This window comes from Poecilia reticulata, chromosome 20, assembly GCF_904066995.2.
Source record: "Poecilia reticulata chromosome 20, P_reticulata-male-v2, whole genome shotgun sequence".
Taxonomy (NCBI): domain Eukaryota; kingdom Metazoa; phylum Chordata; class Actinopteri; order Cyprinodontiformes; family Poeciliidae; genus Poecilia; species Poecilia reticulata.
In genome coordinates this window covers 10,116,536-10,142,240 of record NC_088849.1, presented here as the reverse complement: position 1 = coordinate 10,142,240, position 25,705 = coordinate 10,116,536, and the positions used below count along the sequence as shown (strand labels likewise).

The 25,705-nt window shown below is 38.5% G+C and overlaps 3 protein-coding genes across 3 annotated transcripts in view; all 3 read right to left on the bottom strand.

Annotated features, from left to right (window-relative positions):
- Window positions 1-1,736: 1,736 nt before the first annotated feature.
- Window positions 1,737-15,753, bottom strand: LOC103482494 (vascular cell adhesion protein 1-like). Its single transcript, XM_081602017.1, has 5 exons — window positions 15,581-15,753; window positions 3,090-3,367; window positions 2,905-2,995; window positions 2,415-2,463; window positions 1,737-2,200 (listed from the first exon to the last, which is right to left on the bottom strand). The coding sequence occupies exons 1-5, from the start codon at window positions 15,751-15,753 to the stop codon at window positions 1,964-1,966; spliced, it is 828 nt and encodes a 275-aa protein (XP_081458143.1). The 3' UTR covers window positions 1,737-1,963.
- Window positions 15,754-17,655: 1,902 nt separating this feature from the next.
- Window positions 17,656-25,705, bottom strand: part of LOC103482495 (sialic acid-binding Ig-like lectin 10) — a 28,176-nt gene continuing 20,126 nt past the window's right edge. Inside the window, exon 11 of the mRNA XM_081602016.1 lies at window positions 17,656-18,231. Coding sequence (XP_081458142.1) covers window positions 18,178-18,231 — 54 coding nt within the window. The 3' untranslated portion in view covers window positions 17,656-18,177. The remainder of the gene's footprint in view (window positions 18,232-25,705) is intronic.
- On the bottom strand, window positions 18,811-24,783 carry LOC145549487 (sialic acid-binding Ig-like lectin 14). The gene is made up of 8 exons (XM_081602002.1): window positions 23,940-24,783; window positions 23,371-23,757; window positions 21,213-21,512; window positions 20,893-21,138; window positions 19,491-19,790; window positions 19,171-19,416; window positions 18,984-19,071; window positions 18,811-18,906 (listed from the first exon to the last, which is right to left on the bottom strand). Exons 1-8 carry the CDS (start codon window positions 24,001-24,003, stop codon window positions 18,867-18,869), a joined length of 1,671 nt encoding a protein of 556 aa, XP_081458128.1. The 5' UTR covers window positions 24,004-24,783; the 3' UTR covers window positions 18,811-18,866.

The following is a 25,705-nucleotide window of genomic DNA, read 5'->3' as shown; positions in this document are numbered from 1 at the left end:
TGGCAAACTCCAAATTTTATTTAAAATATGGAAAATGCCAAGCTTGTAAAAACTATTACACGTCACATTTGACCAAGACAAGCACACACAAAACATTCAATAAGATATTTGAAAATAAAGATTGAAAAGTGGCTCCCAGCTTTTCTCTTCAAAGCTTGCTACATGAATCATGTAGGCTGGGAGAAATTAAGACGTTGTCTTGGTTTCCATGACAAATGAGGCGAGATTCACTTGGGTGAATCATAATCCAGCATGGCCATTCAACACGCCTGATTCAGATTTCAGATTTATTTGTACCCCAAATTGGGCAACTAATGTTACAGCAAGTATAAAAGCTAAAAGACAAAATATCAAAGATTAAAAAATAGAAACAACATAACATACCGAAAGGACATGAAATGCAAATCAATACATAATGGGAAGAGTACAGCAGTGTATTTCATTATTGACCGACAGTTGCTACAAACACTAAATCAGGTGCAAGTCCCCCTACCTGGTCCTGCATTAAAAAGAGATATTGCTGTAGGAACAAAAGAGAGTTTGACTCTATGACGTGATTCATCTGAGCTCCACTTTTAGGCCAGGCTGCCAGAGAAACTATCTCTGACTGTCCCAGGTCAGACACACTACATATTGCATAAAGACTCCACTGCTATAAAACTTATGTAAACACTAAGCAAATGTCTGAGCAAGAAACCCGTCATAATGTAATGTTAATAAATTTAAAATATGCTAGTTTTAAAACTTAACATGTCTTGATTGAAATAGCCTAATTATAGTTTTCAGATTAATAACTTGTTTTGCCCTGTTGACATTATGTTACCTGTAGTTACAGCAGGTTGTTTGCAAAGATATTTTGTTCTGCCCTTTGTCTGTGTGGGAAACAATCAGGAGAAGTTCCAGCTTTCACACTGCCATACAACAGCATCAGTTCAGGCCAGTGGAGGAGAAGCTCTGCTTCCACTTTGTTTAGATAAAGGTTAACTCTTTTGTTTGATCTTGAAAACAAATTGTAGGGAGTTTCTAAGTTTTAAGAGGGTCCGAGACAGCTCCTGGTTGGATGAGCAAAGATACGTCCCGTTTGAATAAGTTAAAGAGAAGAATACGCCTTTACTATAAACATTTGTGCACGTGAGGAACAAACTAGATTTGCTTTTGCAACTCCCCAAAGACGTCTTTGCTTTTTGTTTGTCGTTCCCATCTTTTCTTTTTCTCTCTCAGGTAAATTCATATGTTGTTTGTGCTTTGAGTTTTCTGATGTGCTTTTAGTGATGATATGCATCTGTCTTGAATAAATGCTGATTATTGGGACGCTGTTATCTCTGTGTGATCTCAATTCTTTGCGCACAGCATTTTTTTTGAATCCGGGTATATGAGAGGATATAGCGAGTAAAAGACAGGAAACGGTGTGAAATCTACCGGCGGCAGTAGCTCCCAAATGGACAAGGAATATTTATAATTCATCTTCTCAACAGTAACTAGATCTAACGCTATGCTACCCAAACACTGTCTGCATGTTCTCTCTATGGCCTACCGAAAGTATGACGTAGCTACCACGGCATGGTAGTCCAGCCTATTTTCTGATTACAGCCTTGCAAAAGTAATAATGACCCACTACGTTTTTCACATTATTTCACATATTTTATCTGAATGTAACAGAGCAGAACGGTCTAGTTGTGAAGTGAAAGTGTCACAATGTGTTGACAGGTGGACCAAACTGCAAACAGGAGTCTTGATGGATATGATGAAATGTTTTAATTAAAGTCCAAAAACAACTTAGAGAACCAGGGAACAATGGAGATCGACTGTTTGAGTACAAAGTTAAACATGATATTATATGATTATACTATATGATATGATATTAAAACAGTATTTAAATACTAGGAGAGTGAATGCTGGAACAATAGGGGTAGAAATGTAATCTTGCACAAAAAAGTCCTGATTTTATCTTACAAAACAAACGTTAATTTTTCTTCACTTGAGCGTAGAGATTCTCTGGACCCTCAGCCGTCTGTGTTGTGGATTTCTCTGCCATTGGCACTTTGACCTGAGCGTACACAGACACCTGTTCGCTGTCCAGCACTGGCAACGAGGAAGCTTCAGGTGTCTTCTTTATGATGATCACTTCTCCATAATGAACTTCTCCTTTTGTTTCTTTGCCATCTGATATCTGAACATCAGCCTCGACGCCTGTTTGACTCTGTGGGATATAAAGATTAAGAAAAGTGTAGTCCTGCTGAAATATATTATTATTATTATTATTGAGACGTGTATGCAAAACTTAAAGTTTAACTAATCTGTCGTTTGAAAGTCTGGTAGGGGTAGTGATATAAAATAGATGGATGTCCTACTGGGAAATGCATATGCAGTCACAAATATGAAAGGCTACATAGAGAAGATGATCATTTCCTCACCTGAGTCTGATGAGTCTGTTGAGGAGATGATTGTTTGGACTTAAAACACCTGGAAGACGTTAGAAATGTGTCAGAACATTTCTGCTGTATTTGAGGTGACCGCATTAAAAGATGATAATCAATGTTATGAAATATACAGAAAACACTGGAAGATGGGAACTTATATGTATAATGTGCATTACATGCTGTAAGTATTGCTTTTGTAAGTTTTTTTGTTGAACAAAATTTGATTTGAAAACTTTCTTCTGCTTGACTTCTTTATTTTGTAATTATGTTTTTTGTAATTTTTTTTAACTTCAGTCTTTAAAATACAACTTTTCCACCCTGACCGCAGATGGAATAAAAAATTATTTATGTTTTGTTAATGTCAATTTTATTGTTCGAATTTGACGTGTGGAAGTCAAAGCAATTTTGAGGAGTTTTATATTAACTAACTTTTAAGGTAACTACATCCACAAAGAGCAGCATGATTTTAATAATTATCACTCACCAAACAGTTAAAACAAGACATAAACCCACGATAATGGCCAGAGATAATCCCACTGTGATTGGCAGAGTAGGGAAATCTGCTTTTGAAGGACCTAAAAAAAAGTACAACATGAAAATTAAAGACAAACTGAAAAGGTTCATGATCAGAGAATATGTTCAAATGTTTGTAGTGCAGTCAAGAAATACCTTCAATGTTAATGTTCACGTTGGATGTCTGATTACCCAGATCATTGATAGCCTGACAGTAAAACTCTCCTCCTTCAGTGACATTGAAGCTGTAAACCTGCCCCACAGACACATTAATGTTTCCATCTTTGCTTTTCCTGAACCAGGTGAATCTGGGTGGAGGTTTGGCTCTGCTGGAGCAGCTCAGCTCCACCCAGCTACCTGCTGACACCAAACCTGATGGACTGATGGATGCTGAGGTGTTTCTAGGAGCATCTGAGGAAAATGAGACACATGAACTTTATTGATCAGAAACAGCTGAACCATGACCTGCTGATAGGATCACTTACATGAAACACTGAGAGTCACTTCTGTCTTGTCTCCTCCAATCACAGGATATCTGGCAGAACATGTGATGTTGTATCCATCATGTGTGTCTGACAGAGTGATGTTCTCCTGAATTTTAGTTGTAAAAGTTCCATTTGTGTTTTTCTCTGTTTGTCTGAGAGAGTCTTGTTGGAGATTCCAGGTGAGTTCAGGAGGTGAGTTTGGACAGGGAGTGAAAGCTGAGCAGGTTACAGTGACAGACTGATGCTCCTTCAGGTCAGAGGGAACATTAATGCTGGGACTCCAAGGAGAATCTGAAGTTTCACATCAAATGCACATTTTAATAAATAAAGCAGATCTTCAGTGCCCAAAACTATCAAATGGTTGTTAAAATATATATAATAAGTTTAATTAATTCAAAAAAAAGAAATATGTAAGCACAATTGTCCTCAAATTGATGAGACATCCATTGACATTGATCACCCTTGCAATAACAAATTGGAAGACAAAATGGATAAACCCATGTGGGTCCACCACCATGTAGGGCCCATGTGGGCTGTGGCCCTTCATGGGTAAAGCCATGTGGGCCACCGTGGAACCTGCGGGTTAGGTGGTCTCTGTGTTCCAGAGACAACACTGTCTCTGGAACACAGACCGTCTCCTTCATGAACAATATGATCATTGTTCATGATCATATTCCCACATTAGCATGTAATAGTTTGAACAAATGAATGTAGCATATGCAGTCAGAAGAAGATTGTTCACCTGACTTGTGCAGCTGCACATTTCCCTTCCTGATATCTTAGCTGATTTATTTTGACTTTCTTATTGTGTCAAACAAGAAAGCAGTGTGTTTAGGTGTGACCTTGAAATGCATCAAAAGGTGTTCCTCCACTTAGGTCAAATGTGTTAGTTAACCCATCATAGGTTTGTGGTAGAAAGCCCAAAAATATTACACATTTTGAGAGACAGTTATCCCAAATACTGACCAAATGTGTGTAAACTTATCAATTTGAGGACATTTACAAAACAATAAAAAAAAATGTTCTGGTCTTTTAAAAAGAATATCTCATTTTGGCAAGTCTAACTGAGCTAAAACAATACACATGTTGTATTATGTAGGAAAGAATTAAAGTAAACTTTCAAACAACACTGAAGACCACTAATATTTTGACTTGGAAAATCTTGAGGAAAGTCAAGTGAAAGTCAAGCAATTCTGTTATGCTACATTAAAACAAAAATGTTCTTACCTCTAACTGTTATGTAAAGAGGATCAACACAAGCTGTTGCCTTATAGACACCGTTCTCAACTCTGAAATAGTATTTGTCTGCATGACTTGTTTGTAGATTAGGAAACATAGTGGTGCAGTTTTTCTCTTTCAGGTTTCCAGTGATATTCAGTGAATATTTGTTAACTGACCCACTGCTGTTGAAAATAACAGGGCTTGGATTGGCCCAAAAATCTGCACCACCTTTCATCCAAACTGCATAGATAGTTTTACTGCTGTCATAGTCAGGATGTTTTGTCTCATAGGTACATGGGATTTGCAAACAAGATCCAGTCAGAGCTTCCATGTATTTCAGTGTAGTGATCCTGAGGGCTGGTGTTTCACCATAGCAGTCATCAGCCAAAGCACCTGAAAACCAGATCAATAATTAACATAAGGAGCAAAATCTGCCAACAGGAAAACTTCATGATCCACAAACTCCAGATTCATATTTTCATATTTTGATCCTAAACAAGTTTAGGATCAAATAATTTTAAAAAGAAATGTTTCATGTGATGTCTCACATTCTCCAAATGAAAGGAAGTGAATAAAAATCTCACCTGGAAGAAAGAAGACACTCAGTAACATGTTGACTGTCAGCATGTTCTCAGTCAGAGCCGCCATCAGACTAATAGTCGTCCTTCGTCTGTCAAATTGGAGAAGATCTCATAAAAAAAATGTTCAGTTTTTAAATCAGTCACTTTTGAATAAATTATTTGGCAGTAAATTAAAACCGACATATTATAAACTAGAATATACAGACCGTACAGTGTCAGAAAAGATGGAAATCAATGGGTCTTTCTCAGAAGTGGTTAAACTAAATAAAAAACAAGCGAGCAAAGTCAAATATAGTTCATTACACTAATTTCAACAGTTTTATATGGCAAAAAAATAATTTATTACTTTAAACGTTGCTAAAAAAAAAAATAGGCAATTCATCGAATGTTCTTACCCAATGAAAATAACAAAATAACCTGTAACAAAATAGCTTCAAATGAAGGAGAGTATAAATTTCAGCAGCTGAGCAGAGGATCCAAAAGAGAAACTTCTCTGTTTAAAAGTCGATGTTGTATGAAATCAAGAAGCTGTATTTTTTCTTCCTCATCTGTAAAAGAGGAAGTTTGGCATAAAATTAACTTTTCAGAGTCTGTTTGACTGATGACTTCCTTGTAACATGTCACTGGTATCCACTGTGTGTTGAATAACAGTATTTATATGAAGATAAGAAACACACAGGGGATTTTACAATGTAAGGAACATTTGTTGTATTTTTGTAAGGGTTAGTTAATTTTGGGGGTTCATCTAACCTAGCGGTTCTCAACGTGAGCGGTACCGCCCCCCAGGGGGCGTTCAGAGGACGGCAGGGGGCGCTGGCGGACATTTTTACAAAAGGGGGGCGCTGGGATGCCTTTGGGGGGTGTTTGGTCGAAGGTAAACTTTACACCTTAAAATGCACAACAATACCAGTTTAGACTTTGAGCAACTTGGTAAAACTGTATTGTGTAACATTAAATCATGCTTGGCTGCAGCTGTATCGATGGCAGCTCTTCTTCTATTCAGTGTTTGTAGCTTATGTTAGCTTCTTGGCGCAGCTCCGTTCTCCTGCTACTGGTAGCTAAAATCACGACACCCTCACTGAGTATCCCTCTGAAAAATGAACCCATTAAATCAAGAAATAAATAAATCCCTCCATGGGTGATACCACGATAGAGAGCGTTCATTTTATAGCGTTAACACGGTGCTGTAAGAGGTCCAGTATGAAACGGGGGTGATAGAACAACACAGCACTTTTAAATTTCAATAATCAGAATGCAGAAATCGTTTCTGTTTTAAAAGATTTATGTCAGTCTGCATTTTCACCATCGATACGCTTCCTGACCGCCCTGCACCTTAGAGGTAAAAAAAAAAAAAAAAAACGCGCACATTGCGCAAAACTCTGAAAAAGGAGAAGCGGACAAAAAACGGATCGACGAACTAGATATGAATTATGGCATAAAAACAGAGAATCCGACGCTGAACAGTGAAAAATCAACACATTATGTGAAACATATGATGATTAGTTGGCGCAGCAGGTAATGAGTGAAAATTAGTGATGGTCAATAAATGATCAAATAAATCTAGCAACAGAAAAGAAACTAAAGTGTACATAGCAATAAACAAAGAGGATAATACTAATCAAATGAAACTAAATGGAAATGAATGAAGAACAAAATGCGAGAATAAACTAAGAAACTAAAGTAAATACAGAGGAATAAACTGGTATGGCAAGACCTTTCGATCAATAATTAATACAGAGACTGTATGGAAAGAATAAACACACTATTTCCAGATAATATTGTTGAAATGTCATGGGTTTGTTGAGACCATATCTAATACTGAGAATAAATATATCTCAAAGAACTGATCACTTATTTATGTTTTTAATTAGATTTGTTATATTTATTTCTTCAATGTTATTTTTCATGTCGGTGTTAATGTCATGAGGCTGATGACTCCATGACACTTTCAATTTGACTCATTAGAATTTTATTAAGAACCAGATTTGTTCTTTGTAATTTCTGTCCAGTAATTTATGAATCAATAGACAGGTCTATATAAAGATATAATCCATGTTTCTGTCTCATATTTGTATGGCATTAAAAGAACCTGGAACTTTTGTTTTTCCACTGAAACTCTGGTTTGGACAATAAATGTCATGTGGGTGAAATTTTATGGTTGATACTCTGATGTCCCATTTTCCTGAAGGCAGCACAGAGCTGCGCCACCAGAAACACTGAAGAGAAGAAGAGCTATGATTAATGTAGTTACAGTTCTATCCATGTTTTAATGTTGCAGAGCTCAGTCGTTTTGCAAATAATTCAAAGTTTAAACTGGCATGTTGTACATCTTTTATCTGGTCATTTTGTGGAATATTTAACAACTAGAAAATGGCACAAAATAAGAATATATTTTCCACTCTGGCTGCTGTTAGACCTACCAATTTTAACTTGAATGTTCATTGCATTTTTCATAGACACCTGTGAAAATAATTTCTATTCCCATGACTTTTATGTTCTCTGGGAAATTATTTTTGATGATAAATACAGATACAAGCATAAAAATCAAAACATCTACAATAGTGATAGTAATATTAATGATACAATAATAGTCAGTGTAAAGTAGCCTGCAAATTCTTTGGTGGGGGGCGGTGAGGGACCTGGATAAAGGCTGGGGGGGGCGCTGGCCCAAAAAAGGTTGAGAAACACTGATCTAACCAAATACTGGTTGGTTGGATATCATTTACTCCAATAAAGTCTTTCAGCAATTATTGATACACAAAAAAAAATATTTTCTTCTATTTCCATTTCCAGTATAGAAGCTGTCTGTGGTACTTCACCAACTTTAGTGTCTAACGCATACAAGTCAAAATGTTAGGCATTGACAAGAACAAAGCTCACGTGTGACAGTCAAGAGAAAAAATGTACATTGCTTCCCTTTGCGCTAAAATTCAAGCTCTTTCAAACTGTACATGGTTCTGCCCTTATTGAAAGAAACATATTTGATTTCAGCTCACTGATATGCTACAAAAAGTCTGTATGAAAATAATCGTGTCAAAGCACATCGATACAGGCATTATCATCATTTTTGGAGAAGCGATAATGCTGTTTAAAATTTTTTATAAAACTACTGCAAAGAGATAAGAGCTGGACTTTCTCTGCAGAATGCAAATGCTCCAGATGTATATATTTTTTTGTCTTTTGTTTCCAGATAACCTTCAGACTAAAAGCAGCTCTGAGTAATGTCAATGTATGAAAATTTGGTAATACTTCATTCGAAGGGGTGTGCATAAGACTGACATGACATAAACAAGAAGGAGTTTTCATGAATGTTTACGACTGTTGTCATGAAGTGTCATTCAGTAAATAATGACACGTTTAATGCAAAATTGCAATAAAACTTGTATTGAAAGTCTATTAAATTTGTTAACTTTGCATCTAGTTGCTCTGTTAGATTTTATTTGTTATCTGTCATCTTCCCTCGATCTGTCAGTCTCAGACTATTTCGGCCTTGTTATCCTCATTGCCCTCCACTGGTTCTCTCATCAGTTTCCCCTGCTGTCGCTGCTGTTTTCTTACCCTGCCCAAATCTTTGTACGTTTTCTTATTTATCACTAAACATGCAGTTATTGGTTATTCCGTGTTCCTTTTGGTAGGAGTTGCACTACATGACAGAGCTCAAAAACAGCTTAAGCTTTTAAATAATAAATTGTGTGTAGTATTAAAAAACAACTATTTCTCAGATAAAAACAAATGCAGTTTTTATAGCAAAGAAAAAGATTAGGAAAATGTGTTGTCACAAAAACGTATCGACACTGTTTTTAATCAAATAATGTGCAGATGAAGCCGCAAGAAAAGTCTAAATCTGACTCTTGACATTGACATAATGAGGAAAACATCGCAAGAGCAACTTCTGTGTTTGAAAATCAATTTTACGTCAAAGCTGACTGGTGCTATTTATCCTTCCTCTTTAATGAAAGAGGATGTTAGCCTTTCAAGCACATTGTCTGCCATGGAGTACAACACAGATAAGGAAAATCATATCTGTATATTAACTTTCTGATTTGTTTCAATATGTATGATTTTTTATGTGTAACTTCAAAGCAAAAAGTAATCTCAAGAAACTAAGACAATGACATGAAATTCCCATTCAGAAATAATAATACTTATTATTATTTAAAGGAAGATTAAAAATATTTACATACATTATGATTTAATCCTAAGTGTAAAACAAAATCAGTTTATTACTATAGAAGTGTGGACTTCTCAGACATGTCCTTTATGGATGAGTGCCAAGAAGAAATTTTTAAAAAGTTTTAAAAAGTTGTTAAAAGGTTATCCGTGTTTTTCTCTGTCTGAGAGAGTCTTGTTGGAGATTCCAGGTGAGTTCAGGAGGTGAGTTTGGACAGGGAGTGAAAACTGAGCAGGTTACAGTGACAGACTGATGCTCCTTCAGGTCAGAGGGAACACTAATGCTGGGACTCTGAGGTTTTACATTAAACCAACAGGATAAAAAAGAAACATAGGTAAAATGTGCAGAAAGAATCCTCAACAGTTCTCAGTATGTTTTAAATATAGTTTGATGTCTCAAACAGGACATATGTAATGTTTGGTGTAATGTTCTTACGTTTTCTTTTAACAATCTTTGACTAAAAGTTTGTCCATTTTTTGTCCTGATGACAACAAAAATACCAGGAAAAATGTATAATCACATGGACGTTGCATTTTTCTGTTCATTTATTATATATTTATGTTCCTATTGATTATATATGTAATATGTGGACTATGTGTCACATTCAACGTCAGAATGTTTTTGAAGTAACAATGTGTGTTACATCAGTTAAGTTTTGATCTATAAATGAAAATATAAATTTTCTATTGGGGTACAATTCAACTCTGAGTTCATCACTAAAAATAAATCAAATTAATTGCTAAAATAGCAAAGAAAATGTAGTTTTAAAAACCTGGTTGGTAACTATGAAAAGGCTTTGAATACCAATAGAATTTTCTTTTGAAGGAAATTAATAATAATTGACATGCAAGTTGTTCATTTTATTTTATGTGAACTAATTCTTGTGAAAACAGATCATGCTTTGATAATGTTTTACTGTCTTTCCTATTTTCAATATTTTATTAGTGTGTGAGATCTCTAAATCTCATTTCCCATGAGAGAAAAAACTTTGCAGAGTAAAAAAAATATTCTAAATATCAGAAATATGGATAAATTTAACAACATTGCAGTTAAGTACAGTAGTATAAAAACACCAGAAATGTTCTTACCTCTGACTTTTATCTGAAGATGATGACAAACATCTGTTTCCCTAAATGGCCGGTTCTCAATGCGGAGGAAGTATGTGTCAGTATAACTCAACAGAGTGGTGCAACTTTCCTTACTCAGGTTTCCAGTCATATTCAGTGAATAGGTGTTAATTAACCCACTGCTGTTGAAAATAACAGTGCTTGGTTTGGCATTGATATTGGAGCTATTTTTCAGCCAAACTCCATTGATGGGTCTATTGATATTATAGTCGGAATGTGTTGAATTGAAGCTACACGGGATTTGCAAACAAGATCCACTCAGAGCTTCAATCTGCCGAGGTGAGTCAGCAATAAGCTGCGGATTAGGACAACCAGTGAAGTTATCTGTAAAAACAGATTAATGATGGCATAACATGAAGAAAAGATTTACTGCAGACTCACTTCAAAAGCTAGAAACCTCAGTTCAATCTGGAGAGACTCAGACAGACAAAAGGGAACAATTAAAAGATTTAATGACAGGAATGAATAACAGTTCTTTGGCGCTCGGACCCCGGCAGCTAATTTGATGTGAACTCGATGAACATCCCGATAACTGATTAGGGATGCTCTCCCCCCCCCAAAAAAAAGGGCTGAGGCCGGGGCCGAGGCCCGAGGAAAGGTGAGACCTAAAACTTGTATGCCGACTTGAGATGCGTGGAGAAAAGAAAAGTACGGGTTGTAGGCCGAAGGAGTGCAGAAAACTAGAAGATGAGAAGCTGATAGGAGAAATCAAATTTGATTGATATAGGTGTTTTCATGTTATGATGCTCATCTGGAGAATGAAGGCCTGCTAAGGAAAGAGCCGAAATAATACTGGGCAAGAGAGTGGAGGATAGTTGAAGGCACGGAGCCAAGCAGGAGTTGGGGAGCTAGGGGACACAAATATATCTGGAGAAAGGCTGTAGCATAGGTGCCCACGGTAAGGGAGCCACACTGAAAAGTATGAGGGAAAGGAAAAACACTGAGACATGGACCAACAAAGAGAAAGGCTAGGACACGGGCCGGCTGGAGGGGCAGGCAACGCTGGGACATGGGCGAGCTGAAGGGGCTGAGCGACGCTGGGACGTGGGCCAGCTGCTGGGGCTGAGCGACGCTGGGACATGGGCCAGCTGCTGGGGCTGAGCGACGCTGGGACGTGGGCCAGCTGCTGGGGCTGAGCGACGCTGGGACGTGGGCCAGCTGCTGGGGCTGAGCGACGCTGGGACGTGGGCCAGCTGCAGGGGCTGAGCGACGCTGGGACGTGGGCCAGCTGCAGGGGCTGAGCGACGCTGGGACGTGGGCCAGCTGCAGGGGCTGAGCGACGCTGGGACGTGGGCCAGCTGCAGGGGCTGAGCGACGCTGGGACGTGGGCCAGCTGCAGGGGCTGAACGACGCTCGGACGTGGGCCAGCTGCAGGGGCTGAACGACGCTGGGACGTGGGCCAGCTGCAGGGGCTGAACGACGCTGGGATGTGGGCCAGCTGCAGGGGCTGAACGACGCTGGGACGTGGGCCAGCTGCAGGGGCTGAACGACGCTGGGACGTGGGCCAGCTGCAGGGGCTGAACGACGCTGGGACGTGGGACAGCTGTTGGGGCAGACATGCAGGGTTACTGGGATGGCATGGAGTCAGACTGCTAAAGGGCCAGCTGATGGGTTACTGAAATAGCTTCAGGGAAACCGAAAGGTTGGCAATAGAGCTGATTGGTTGAGGGACAAAGAAGCTAGAAGTAGACTTGCCGGTTCAATCTTTGGAGGATGCGAGTGAGTAATAACAGAAGTGAACCTGTAGGTTACAGCATGGGAGGAGACAGAAGGGACAATCACATAAGTTTACACTTTGGACAAGGTAGACCAACCACCACCAGCGAAATGCAGAGTGCTCGTCTGGCACAGAGTGAGCTATGAACACAAGGAAGAGATGCATAATCATATGAAGAGAATACTAAAAAAGACAGGAGTGCTGACATAACGTCGAGGGAGTGCTCGGAGACAGGTTGAACATAAACTAAAGCTATGGATCAGCATAAAGAGAAACTAAGATTAGAAATGAGGATAAACGTAACAGGAGACATATAGAAAATAAAATTACAGAGCAAGACCTGAGATTGAACATGAAATGAGCGATTCCATCTAATAGCTGGACTGAACTGAGCAGAGGTGGAGAGAGACGGCTCATCAACAATAGAGTCAAAATGATCAGGGGTGAAACGAGCAGAGATAAGATTAAAGTCGGTTGATGACGTGAAACGGAGTGATGAAGGTTCAGCTTTATGGTAACACACGACTGATGAGAGCGACGACTTAGGATTGCTTGCGGAGATAGCCACTCAGGAAACAGGTTACGGCCAGGGAACAATTTTGTAAAAGCTGGAAACTCGAGCTGTTGAAGGTGAAGCTGAACCAACTATAGGAGATCGCCCCCAAAAAGGGCCATGCCCGACGAGCTGAATTTACAATGGGAAATAGAAAGGAAATGCCATCTTAGACTCTTCGAAAAGCTTTGAAGTGTTGAGACGTGCCATGCGATTGAACTCCACTGGACCCGGCAGTGGGGTTGGGAGTTCAGACTCTAGATGGGGCCGTGAGCTTTAGGATATCTGCAAGTGCTGATTGCCATAGTGACAGACCCACGAGAATGACTGGTAATTGTCTAATGTCTATTGGCCTAGAAGTGAGACTGGAATGAGTACATTTGAGTGTGGGACCAGGGTAAGCAAGAGAACTGACTGCGTAACCTGAAAGTGGCAGGATGGCCTGGGAAATAATCTGCTGATTTCAGGAGATCTTGAGATAAGAACTGAGAAGCAACCAATGGGACTTGAACTGAACACATCTGAATATGGGACAGATCGGTTGATAGCGGTGAAGCAAGTAGACCAGGAATATCCTGATGTTGAAACAACTAAGAAAAATCTTAAACTTAAACTACGAAAAGAATCACTTGTTGATCACCTGCTGGAATAGTGACTGCCAGGCCATTTAAATCCTATGGATTGTTCTGTACTGTGCTGTGCTGTGCTACCTGAATGAAATATGAAACGCCGCTATACATTGTGCGTCTGGAAAAAGTTCCTATAAATCGGAAGCTAAAAACATGTTTTACATTGAGACTAAACCAGTTTCTATTTAAGGTTGCTTATGATAAGTAGTGAATGGACACTGAGCAATTTTTTTTTTTTTTTGAACAATGATTGGAGAAAGACCCTCATCAATAGGAATTTAAGGCTGATTAATAATTAGAAAAAGAGCTGGACGGGCTCAACCGAACCAAAGAGGAATTATTAGCCAACTTCATGTTACGTTGGCAAGACCCTCTACTGCACGTATCGCCGTCGCAACAGGGCAAAAGTCCACAATTAGGTAAATGATAATTCATGCCTCAAGCCGCTGATATGTGAAGGCCAGCCAAGACGCGAAACCTGCTCCAGACGAGATTAACTGATTGAATCGGCTGTTTCGGTCATGATAAGGAATCAATTTAAAATATGCTAGTTTTAAAACTTGCCATTTCTTGATTGGAAAGCCCAATTATAGTTTTCAGATTAATAACTTATTCTGCCCTATTAACCTTTATGTTACCAGCAGATTGTTTGCCAAGATCTTTTAAACTGCCCTTTGTGTGGGAAATCATCAGAAGTTCCAGCTTCACACGAACTGTGAAAAGCCATGAAACAGCAGGAGTCCTGGCCAGTAGAGGAGAAGTTCTGCTTCAGCTTTAAGAAAAGTGACAATAGGTGCTTGATCTTGAAAACAAAGTGCAGGGAGTGACCAACTTTAAAGAGGGTCGGAGACAGCTCCTGGATGGATGAGCAAGGATACGCCTAATTTGAAGAAATGGAAGACTATAATACGCCTTTACTATAAAACCTTGTACACGGGAGTAACTACTCGGATTGGCTCTTGCAATTCTCCAAAGACGTCTAAGCACGTCTTTGCCTTCTTCCTTCTTTCCATTTGTCTCAGGTAAATTAATGCACGTCTCTGTTCTGCAGTTTCGGGTGTAATTTCATGTCTTCTTTTGGATTAAAGTCAATAATTCTGTGACGTCTACGCTCGTTTTCTGTGTGGTTTCACTTCGGCCCGCCGGGAGAACCTGGGATCCGTGAGCAGAAGATGGGGCTAGAAATTTTACAAAAGTATATTACAACCTAGAATCTTCAACAGGCAGAATGAATCTACGTAGCTGAACATACACAACGACAATAGCCACGGGCGTCTTGTTAAGCAATGGTGTGAACGTCTCTGGGCTCACGTTGCGTTTGCAGGCGGTTTGAAAAATAGATTACGATGTGTTAACGGCACATAAAACTGTTTTAATTGCGGAACGAGGTTGCAGAGGACACGGTAAGGGAAGTGGAGGAAACTCCGGTGCCAAGTCGGTCCAGGACTATCAAAGAATTGGCCATGTAGGTAAAACACGGGGCTTGCAGACAGCCGGGACACGATTAACTGAAGCCGGCAATGCACCCAGATGTCCGCCCCTGCTGCCGGGCCAGGGTAGCATGAGTTTTAATATAGCTCAGGTGCGCTGACAAGCGACAAATAACTAATGTGAAGCAGATAGATAACTGCGGTGACCAAACGACCTGTTAAAGATGGGCTGCGCTGCTCTGCAGTTGAGTGCACGTGCGTCTGCTATTTATGCAGAAGGTATCCCTCCACGTCTGTCTGGATTCTGACATACGTCTTGCGGCTCTTATGCAACAACGGTCACCTACTGAACTAATGTTATGTTTAAAGGCGCCTCGGAGAAAAAAGTGACAATGACTTAACTTAGTCGATGTTTGGGTAAAAGTCCGTAGACATTAGAACTCGAGTGGTGCATGAATATACGGTCAACGTGTTCGGGACGGGATAAACTAATGACAGGAGTCTGCGTATGAAGTATTGCGAGACTTGAATGAGACATGAGAATGCTACGTCTTTCCCTGGTGGCCTGAAACAGGCGTAGTGAGGGAAAACCAGAGGTGTTGCTGAGCGGGCTGACAGCGGCCATGCTGGAGAGGGAAACCATAGGCATTGCTAATCCATAGCGCTGGTGTGAAGGAGCTGAGGCGAAGAAAGACGGTGCGGGTTGAAACAGTGGGATCATGTGTCCGCTTGCCAGAGGTGGACCATGGAGTAGGTGGTGAGGGAGCGGGAGATGGAGAAATCCCAGTCGGGCGAGAGAAAGGGGGAGACGCTACTTGAAATCATCGAGGAATCTCTTGCATCTGAGGAGCGTCCTGGCAACCCGAGACGGACGTAGAGGGGGAAATCCGGAAAGATGCTGACCATAACGGCATGCGGAAGTGAGAGAAGCTTGGCAGGCGGAGGAAGACGGCCTTTTGCTGCTTCCATCGGATCCTCTTTGATTCTGTCGTCTCTCTTTAGACAGGCCGTCACCTCCACGTAGAGCTCCGCAATTGACTACCTTGTCTCACAGACTGTGCGGGAGGTAATGCGTCGTGCGTCACTGGCCGAAGGACAAAGTTAACAAGGTGACCCGAGGGTTTGTTATGTTTTTTTTTTCTCAGAGGTGGATCATGGAGTAAGTGAAAACCCCAGGCAGGTGAGAGATAGGCGGGAGAAGCTGCTTCAAATGATTGAGGCTGAAGAAATATCTTGCATCCGAGGGGCGTCTGAGTGGAAAAGAAAGGGCCAATGCAAGATGCGAGGTCGAAGGACGGGGAATCACGAAGCTGTGGAGAACCTGTGACGTGCGATGAACGGATTGAACGCAGCTGGGAATCAGCTGACGGCTTGGGTGTGGATCCTTTTTATGCAGAGCCTGATTGCTGATTGAACGCGCCGGGTGAGGACCAGCGCTGAGGTCGGAGATGAGCATGACGTCGATGGGCGAACGAAGGGGGTGGAGTCTTCCTGCTTGAACTTTCGCTAAAGCTCCCATTTCAGCCGCAGGATTTTATTTGAGGAGAATAAAAACAGTGTCAGGATGAAACATTTCATGTACCGTCTCGAAGTGAAAAGAAATAAACAAACGGCTCACCTGGAAGGAAGAAGACACTCAGAACTGTCATCAGGTTCACAGACAGAGCTGCCAGTCTCTCCTCTGTCAGCCCTCTTAGAAATGGATTAAAATTGTTTTATTAACCAAAGTCATTTCTGAATGAAGCAGCAAAATCAGAAACTTTAATGCCAATTAGCTGTGTTGAAAAAAATAAGCAAAACCACATGTATCTTCAGATGTTCACAATTTTAGTATAAAATGCAAAAATAGGTGAATTGCCCATTAAAAATAGAACAGGTAAACATAGACATTGCCGTTTATTTGTTATGGTAAAAAAAAAAAAAATTGCAATAAAAAACTGCTGAAGAAATCTCATCTGAAGAATCTGAAGCTAAAATACTTTGAGAAATTACCTGTAAATGACGTAAAATGTGAATTTCAGCTGATGAGCAACAGAGCAGGAACTCACTTCTCCTTTTCTTAAAACCAGCAGTTTTGAAGCCCACGGCTATATTTATACTAACTTCTTTAAAAAACAAAGGATGTTGGCTGGTTTTTAATTTGGCTGTTAGAATATGCATGAGCACCTGTAAACACACGCACACACACATGCGCACACACACACACACACACACCTTTAACTTACTGACTTACCTCCAGCTGTGTTGAACAACAGTTTGAATATTTAGACATGGAATAGGTGGAGGATTTTGTTAGTCTCCTAATGTACATAATGTAGATAACACGTTTGATCAGATTTGCTGAGTATAGTTTATTAAGTTTGCTTCATTTTTAACCCATAAGGAGAACTAAAAGTTTCTCACAAAAGCTGATGATTTTTGGTGTGAACGCGCCATAAGACTGAGGGTTAAACAGTTAAATCTAGTTGAAACATTTGCCATTATGTTATTGTAAACAGGTTAATATATGCACAGCTATATGTGGGGTCTTTCCAGAGACCATCGCCCATGACTGTAAATATTAACATGACTTCCCTTTGCAGGTGATGTTGTCCAATTCAACACCACTGGTTTCTAGCAGCTGCTGGCGTTCATACCTGCTTCACTTACATTTAGACTTAGAAGTGTTTGAAATTCACATGATGAGAGTTAAGCTCCATTTTTCTTCACTTCCTGCTTGAAAGAAACGAGGTAACACCTCAGATGTTATGCATAAGAATGATTTTATGCTTTGATGACAAAAAAATAGTTGATTACAGTTTTAATGATATCTTGTTTATTTATTCAAACAACTGAAATAAAAAGAATACAAAACTGGTCAAGTTTGATGCTTCATATTTTATACATTTTGTTTGTAAGAAAAAACATCTAGCGAATGTTTTTAAATTCAGAAAAAAAAAAAACATGCCTGTATGTAGCAGTAAGAAACACAAAACCAACTCTTAAAAATGATCCACTTCCTGTATCCAGACACAATTTTTACGTTCAGGAGAAGATCTTCACTTTTACAAACTCTTTATTTTTTAGCATTTATGGGCCTTATTTATAACTCAATTATCCACTAAAGCATCACTATTTACTCCATAAGTAACACACTTGAATGTAGAGAGAAGTATCAAAAAATATCTAGAGCACAAAGATGGTGATGTGATGGACTGAAGATCAATTCAGGGTTTATCCAGCCTTTCAGCAACTGGTTCTTGCAGAAATAAATTTGAACAATTGGACAGAAAAACGAGATGGATAAAAGTCCAGGAAGAAGCCGTGACATCTTCCTGCTCGCCTTGAGGCTCATGATGCTGTAGTTTCCATCACATTGTTGACATAGGTTGGTTCTTCTGGTTGCTGTGGACAAAAAGAACAAAATGTATTTTACAGTAAATGTACTTGAGCTCAAACTGTTTCAGAGGAAATAAAGGTTGGTTTCTTTATTTTCAGTCTCACTGGATTCCCAACTAAAAGTACAAGATACTATATTTGTTCTTTAATGAGATGGTAAGTTGTAGCTCTGTGGTAATCATCTGAAATTTGGTTGCGAGTTTGATTCCAGCTTCCTTTCATCATATGTTGAAATGTCCTTTTGTAAGATTGAACCCTAAGTTACCTAATCATCCTGTGCATCATTGTATGGATGTGTTTGAGGGAATGTAACTCACAGTGAGTAGAGTTACATTCTACAGTAAATAGATTATAACTCTACTCACTGTGAGTTACAAGTATATTTTAAGTATACTTAAAATACTTCTAAGTATTTTAGAAGTTTAAGCATTATGTCTATGCAGAATATTCACCATTGATGGTAAAAAAAAAAAAAACACTGCATGAGCTTTTGATAAGGACACTTGATATTGACTTTGACCATTTCTAAAATTGTTTGACAACAAATAAAAACTTTTTTAAATTAAATTTTACTTGGATGTTTTAAAGCCTGAACCATTTATGTTGTGTTGTTTGTGTTATGATGCAAACAATGAACTCAGTTATTTTACCGTCTTTGGTTTGTTGGAGAATCTCAACCAGCTGAAAGAACAAAAGATATTTAAACACCAACATCTAACAGCAGCTGCAAAGTATCAACTCTTAGAAGAGAATCTCACCACTCAAAGCTGATGATGCTAATGCAGAGCAAAACAATACCCAGGATCTTCAATATATTCAGGATCTGGAATTCAGATGATTGATCATCTGTAACAAGAAAACCAATTAAGTAATTCTTCTGCTTCTGATGCAGATCTACGTTTCTAGAATCAGAAATGATTTGAAACTAGAAGCAACAACATTTACCTTTAATACTAACACAGATCCTTGAGGATGTTTCATTTCCCAGATCATTTTTGCCCACACAGTAAAACTCTCCTTCCTCAGTGACACTGAAACTGTAATTTTGTATTTCAGACACTTTTATGCCATTCCTGAACCAGGTGAATCTGGGTGGAGGTTTGGCTCTGCTGGAGCAGCTCAGCTCCACCCAGCTACCTGCTGACACCAAACCTGATGGACTGATGGATGCTGAGGTGTTTCTAGGAGCATCTGAAGAAAATCAGACACATGAACTTTATTGATCAGAAACAGCTGAACCATGACCTGCTGATAGGATCACTTACATGAAACACTGAGAGTCACTTCTGTCTCTGCTGTCTTGTTTCCTCCAATCACAGGATATCTGGCAGAACATCTGATGTTGTATCCATCATGTGTGTCTGACAGAGTGATGATCTCCTGGATTTTAGTTGTAAAGGTTCCATCTGTGTTTTCCTCTGTTTGTCTGAGAGAGTCTTGTTGGAGATTCCAGGTGAGTTCAGGAGGTGAGTTTGGACAGGGAGTGAAAGCTGAGCAGGTTACAGTGACAGATTGATGCTCTTTCAGGTCAGAGGGAACATTAATGCTGGGACTCCAAGGAGAATCTGGGACATAAAATATGAAACATATTATTAGTGTGAGGAAGAACCAGTTTAGATAAACATCAAGTATAGTTTTAAAATGTGAATGTTTTCCATCATATATGTTAACCTTTGAAAAAACATTTTTCATATCAGTTCAATATTATGATCCTGATGAAAAACCAAATTGCGTCTAAAATCCAAGCATTTACCAAGAGTTGCTGTGTTTCCATTACAAATGTGCGAAAAACATTTCAGCATTCAGTTAATGTCAAAACAACACAAGTCCATAATTGCAGTGCTTTTATTTTGCAGTTTTGTGAAATACACAAATTTGAATATAGCCATAACCTCTACCATAATCTATTCTTTGTTTTTAAAGTCTCATTATGACTTAACATCTCAATCTTTGTCTCCTCTTACCATAAATCATTTATTTGGAAATGATTTGACATATTCTTGGCTGCACATATACATTTTATAGTTTAGAAAAAGTTATTTTCTTTTTGTCAATACTGCATTAAACTATTTTGATTTGAAACTTGCTTCACTGTGAACAATAACACCATGTTTCTGACAGGATTACACTTTAACAGTTGCAGGATAGATCATCAAACATCCTAATGTAAAAGCAGAAAGCTGAAACGTTCAGTCTTCTTAATAAAACTTTACCACAGCAGACTGAATGACAAACATTGATCTTTAACATACATCACAATATAATTTAAAATGGATAAAGAAGACTGGGATGGTGCTCATGGATTGGTCTTTACATGTTCTAGACTAAAATCTACCATTTTTGATAAGAACACTGGTCAAATATGACTTGTTAGATTTTAGAAACAGAGTTGTTTATGGCAAAACCATCTAAAAATAATTAGATGTTTGTTAATCAGAGAAAAACTGCATTAAATTTTAATCTGTGCTTCACAAATAATTGTAGTTGTAAGTTGGAAAACCATTAAACCTTGGAAAAAAGAGCAAATTATAGGTAATAGATAATAAAAATCCCAAATATGGGGTCAAGCAGATTCTGATCAGTATGTGCTCACAAGTAACTGCTTCTGATGCAGATCTACGTTTCTAGAATCAGAAATGATTTGAAACTAGAAGCAACAACATTTACCTTTAATACTAACACAGATCCTTGATGATGTTTCATTTCCCAGATCGTTTTTGCCCACACAGTAAAACTCTCCTTCCTCAGTGACACTGAAACTGTAATTTTGTATTTCAGACACTTTTATGCCATTCCTGAACCAGGTGAATCTGGGTGGAGGTTTGGCTCTGCTGGAGCAGCTCAGCTCCACCCAGCTACCTGCTGACACCAAACCTGATGGACTGATGGATGCTGAGGTGTTTCTAGGAGCATCTGAGGAAAATCAGACACATGAACTTTATTGATCAGAAACAGCTGAACCATGACCTGCTGATAGGATCACTTACATGAAACACTGAGAGTCACTTCTGTCTCTGCTGTCTTGTTTCCTCCAATCACAGCATATCTGGCAGAACATGTGATGTTGTATCCATCATGTGTGTCTGACAGAGTGATGATCTCCTGGATTTTAGTTGTAAAGGTTCCATCTGTGTTTTTCTCTGATTGACTGAGAGAGTCTTGTTGGAGATTCCAGGTGAGTTCAGGAGGTGAGTTTGGACAGGGAGTGAAAGCTGAGCAGGTTACAGTGACAGACTGATGCTCCTTCAGGTCAGAGGGAACATTAATGCTGGGACTCCAAGGAGAATCTGGGGTTTTACATCAAATGCACATTTTAATAAATAAAGCAGACCTTCAGTGCCCTAAACTATCAAATGGTTGTTAAAATATATAAAATAATTAATTAAATCGAGAAAAAGAAATACGTAAGCACAATTGTCCTCAAATTGATGAGACATCCATTGACATTGATCATCCTTGCAATAACAAATTGGAAGACAAAAAGGAAAGCAAATGATTATTGTACCACACACGCACACACGCGCATGCACGCAAACATGCACAGTTCACACCAGATATTTTCACAAACCCAATAAAAAGACACATTTATTTTCCTGACTGAAATTAAATCCAGCCAAACCTTTTTTCTTTGTTTTAGATTAGCTAATTACCAAAATTATCTCTATTTGCCAAATGAAAGAAACATCAGCAAGAACATTTTTTTTCAACTTTCTTCAGATTCACAAGTTTACATGAACTTGGTCAGTATCAGAGATAACTGTCTTAAAATATATGACTTGGATCAAACCTCTTTGGATTTCCTTCCACAACCTTTTCCCAATAGTTTCCTTCTGGTGTCCGTTCCTCCTGACAGTTCTGTTGAAACTGAGTCAGGTTTGTAGGTCGCCTCACTCACAGGTCTTTTCAGACCTTCCCACATCTAACCCATAGAACCGCCATCAGAGCTTTGTGATGGCCACACATAAACACAGACTTTGTTGTCTTTAAGCCACATTGTAACTACTTTGGTTGTTGTGCATTTGGAAGACCAATCTGTGTCCAAACTTTTACTGCCTAGCTGAAGACTTCAGATGTTGCTTCAATATTTCCTAATAGTGTTTTTTCCTCATGATGCCATCGGTTTTATGATGTGCACCAGTTCCTCCTGCAAGCAGTCCCACATCATGATGCTGCCACTCTCATAGTTGACAGTTAGGATGATGCAATCATCCTCAATTCTCCTCCAAATGTAATGATTGTTATTATGGCCAATCAGTTCCACTTTAGTTTCATCAAACCACAGGACATGCTTCCAGAAATGTAGGTCTTTGCCCCTGTGTGCATCTGCAAACTGCAATCTGGCTTTTAATGCTTCTTTTGAAGTAAAGGTTTCTTTCTCAGTGAGTGGCCTTTCACCCCATGTCGGTACAAGACATGTTTTTCCTGTGTATAAACTTTAGCAAAATCTACACCAGGGCTTTAGCATTTGTTCTGGGGTCAGTCTAAACATTGTGGACCAAAAGTCATTCATCTCTGTAACACAGAACCGTCTCCTTCATGAGCAATATGATCATTGGACATTCCCACATTAGCATGTAATAGTTTGAACAAATGAATGTAGCATATGCAGTCAGAAGAAGATTGTTCACCTGACTTGTGCAGCTGCACATTTCCCTTCCTGATATCTTAGCTGATTTATTTTGACTTTCTTATTGTGTCAAACAACAAAGCAGTGTGTTTAAGGTGTGACCTTGAAATGCATCAAAAGGTGTTCCTCCACTTAGATCAAATGTGTTAGTTAACCCATCATAGGTTTGTGGAAGAAAGCCCAAAAATATTACACATTTTGAGAGACTGTTATCCCAAATACTGACCAAATGTGTGTAAACTTATCAATTTGAGGACAATTACAAAACAATAAGAAAAAATGTTCTGGTATTTAAAAAGAATATAACTCATTTTGGCCAGTCTAACTGAGCTAAAACAATACACACACACACCCATATATATATGAATATGTTGTATTTCATAGGAAAGAATTAAAGTAAACTTTCAAACAACACTGAAGACCACTAATATTTTGACGGACTTGGAAAATCTTGAGGAAAGTCAAGTGAAAGTCAAGCAATTCTATGTTATGCTACATTAAAACAAAAATGTTCTTACCTCTAACTGTTATGTAAAGAGGATCAACACAAGCTGTTGCCTTGTAGTCCCCGTTCTCAACTCTGAAATAGTATTTGTCTGTAAGACTTGTTTGTAGATTAGGAAACATAGTGGTGCAGTTTTTCTCTTTCAGGTTTCCAGTGATATTCAGTGAATATTTGTTAATTGACCCACTGCTGTGGAAAATAACAGGGCTTGGATTGGCCCAAAAATTTGCACCACCTTTCATCCAAACTGCATAGATAGTTTTACTGCTGTCATAGTCAGGATGTTTTGGGTCATAGGTACATGGGATTTGCAAACAAGATCCAGTCAGAGCTTCCATGTTATTCGGTGTGGTGATCCAGAGGGCTGGTGTTTGACCATAACACTCATCAGCCAAAGCACCTGAAAACCAGATCAATAATTAACATAAAGAGCAAAATCTGCCAACAGGAAAACTTCATGATCCACAAACTCCAGATTCATATTTTCATATTTTGATCCTAAACAAGTTTAAGTTTTAAAAAGAAATGTTTCATGTGATGTCTCACATTCTCCAAATGAAAGGAAGTGAATAAAAATCTCACCTGGAAGAAAGAAGACACTCAGTAACATGTTGACTGTCAGCATGTTCTCAGTCAGAGCCGCCATCAGACTAATAATCGTCCTTCGTCTGTCAAATTGGAGAAGATCTCAAAAAAATGTTTTTTCAGTTTTTAAATCAAAGTCACTTTTGAATAAATTATTTGGCAGTAAATTAAAACCGACATATTATAAACTAGAATATACAGACCGTACAGTGTCAGAAAAGATGGAAATCAATGGGTCTTTCTCAAAAGTGGTTAAACTAAATAAACAAGCGAGCAAAGTCAAATATAGTTCATTACACTAATTTCAACAGTTTATATGGCAAAAAAATAATTTATTACTTTAAACGTTGCTAAAAAAAAAATAGGCCATTCATCGAATGTTCTTACCCAATGAAAATAACAAAATAACCTGTAACAAAATAGCTTCAAATTAAGGAGAGTATAAATTTCAGCAGCTGAGCAGAGGATCCAAAAGAGAAACTTCTCTGTTTAAAAGTCGATGTTGTATGAAATCAAGAAGCTGTATTTTTTCTTCCTCATCTGTAAAAGAGGAAGTTTGGCATAGAATTAAATTTTCAGAGTCTGTTTGACTGATGACTTCCTTGTAACATGTCACTGATATCCACTGTGTGTTGAATAACAGTTTTAATATGAAGATAAGAAACACACAGGGGATTTTACAATGTAAGGAACATTTGTTGTATTTTTGTAAGGGTTTGTTAATTTTGGGGTTCATCTAACCAAATACTGGTTGGTTGGATATCATTTACTCCAATAAAGTCTTTCAGCAATTATTGATACACAAAAAAAAATATTTTCTTCTATTTCCATTTCCAGTATAGAAGCTGTCTGTGGTACTTCACCAACTTTAGTGTCTAACGCATACAAGTCAAAATGTTAGGATTGACAAGAACAAAGCTCACGTGTGACAGTCAAGAGAAAAAATGTACATTGCTTCCCTTTGCGCCAAAATTCAGGCTCTTTCAAACTGTACATGGTTCTGCCCTTATTGAAAGAAACATATTTGATTTCAGCTCACTGATATGCTACAAAAAGTCTGCATGAAAATAATCGTGTCAAAGCACATCGATACAGGCATTATCATCATTTTTGGAGAAGCGATAATGCTGTTTAAAATTTTTTTATAAAACTACTGCGAAGAGATGAGAGCTGGACTTTCTCTGCAGAATGCAAATGCTCCAGATGTATATATTTTTTTGTCTTTTGTTTCCAGATAACCTTCAGACTAAAAGCAGCTCTGAGTAATGTCAATGTATAAAAATTTGGTAATACTTCATGAATGTTTACGACTGTTGTCATGAAGAGTCATTCAGTAAATAATGACACTCAATTTCCCCTGCTGTCGCTGCTGTTTTCTTACCCTGCCCAAATCTTTGTACGTTTTCTTATTTATCACTAAACATGCAGTTATTGGTTATTCCGTGTTCCTTTTGGTAGGAGTTGCACTACATGACAGAGCTCAAAAACAGCTTAAGCTTTTAAATAATAAATTGTGTGTAGTATTAAAAAACAACTATTTCTCAGATAAAAACAAATGCAGTTTTTAATAGCAAAGAAAAAGATTAGGAAAACGTGTTGTCACAAAAACGTATCGACACTGTTTTTAATCAAATAATGTGCAGATGAAGCCGCAAAAAGAATCTAAATCTGATTGAGGGAATTTGACATAATGAAGAAAACATCGCAAGAGCAACTTCTGTGTTTGAAAATCAATTTTATGTCAAAGCTGACTGGTGCTATTT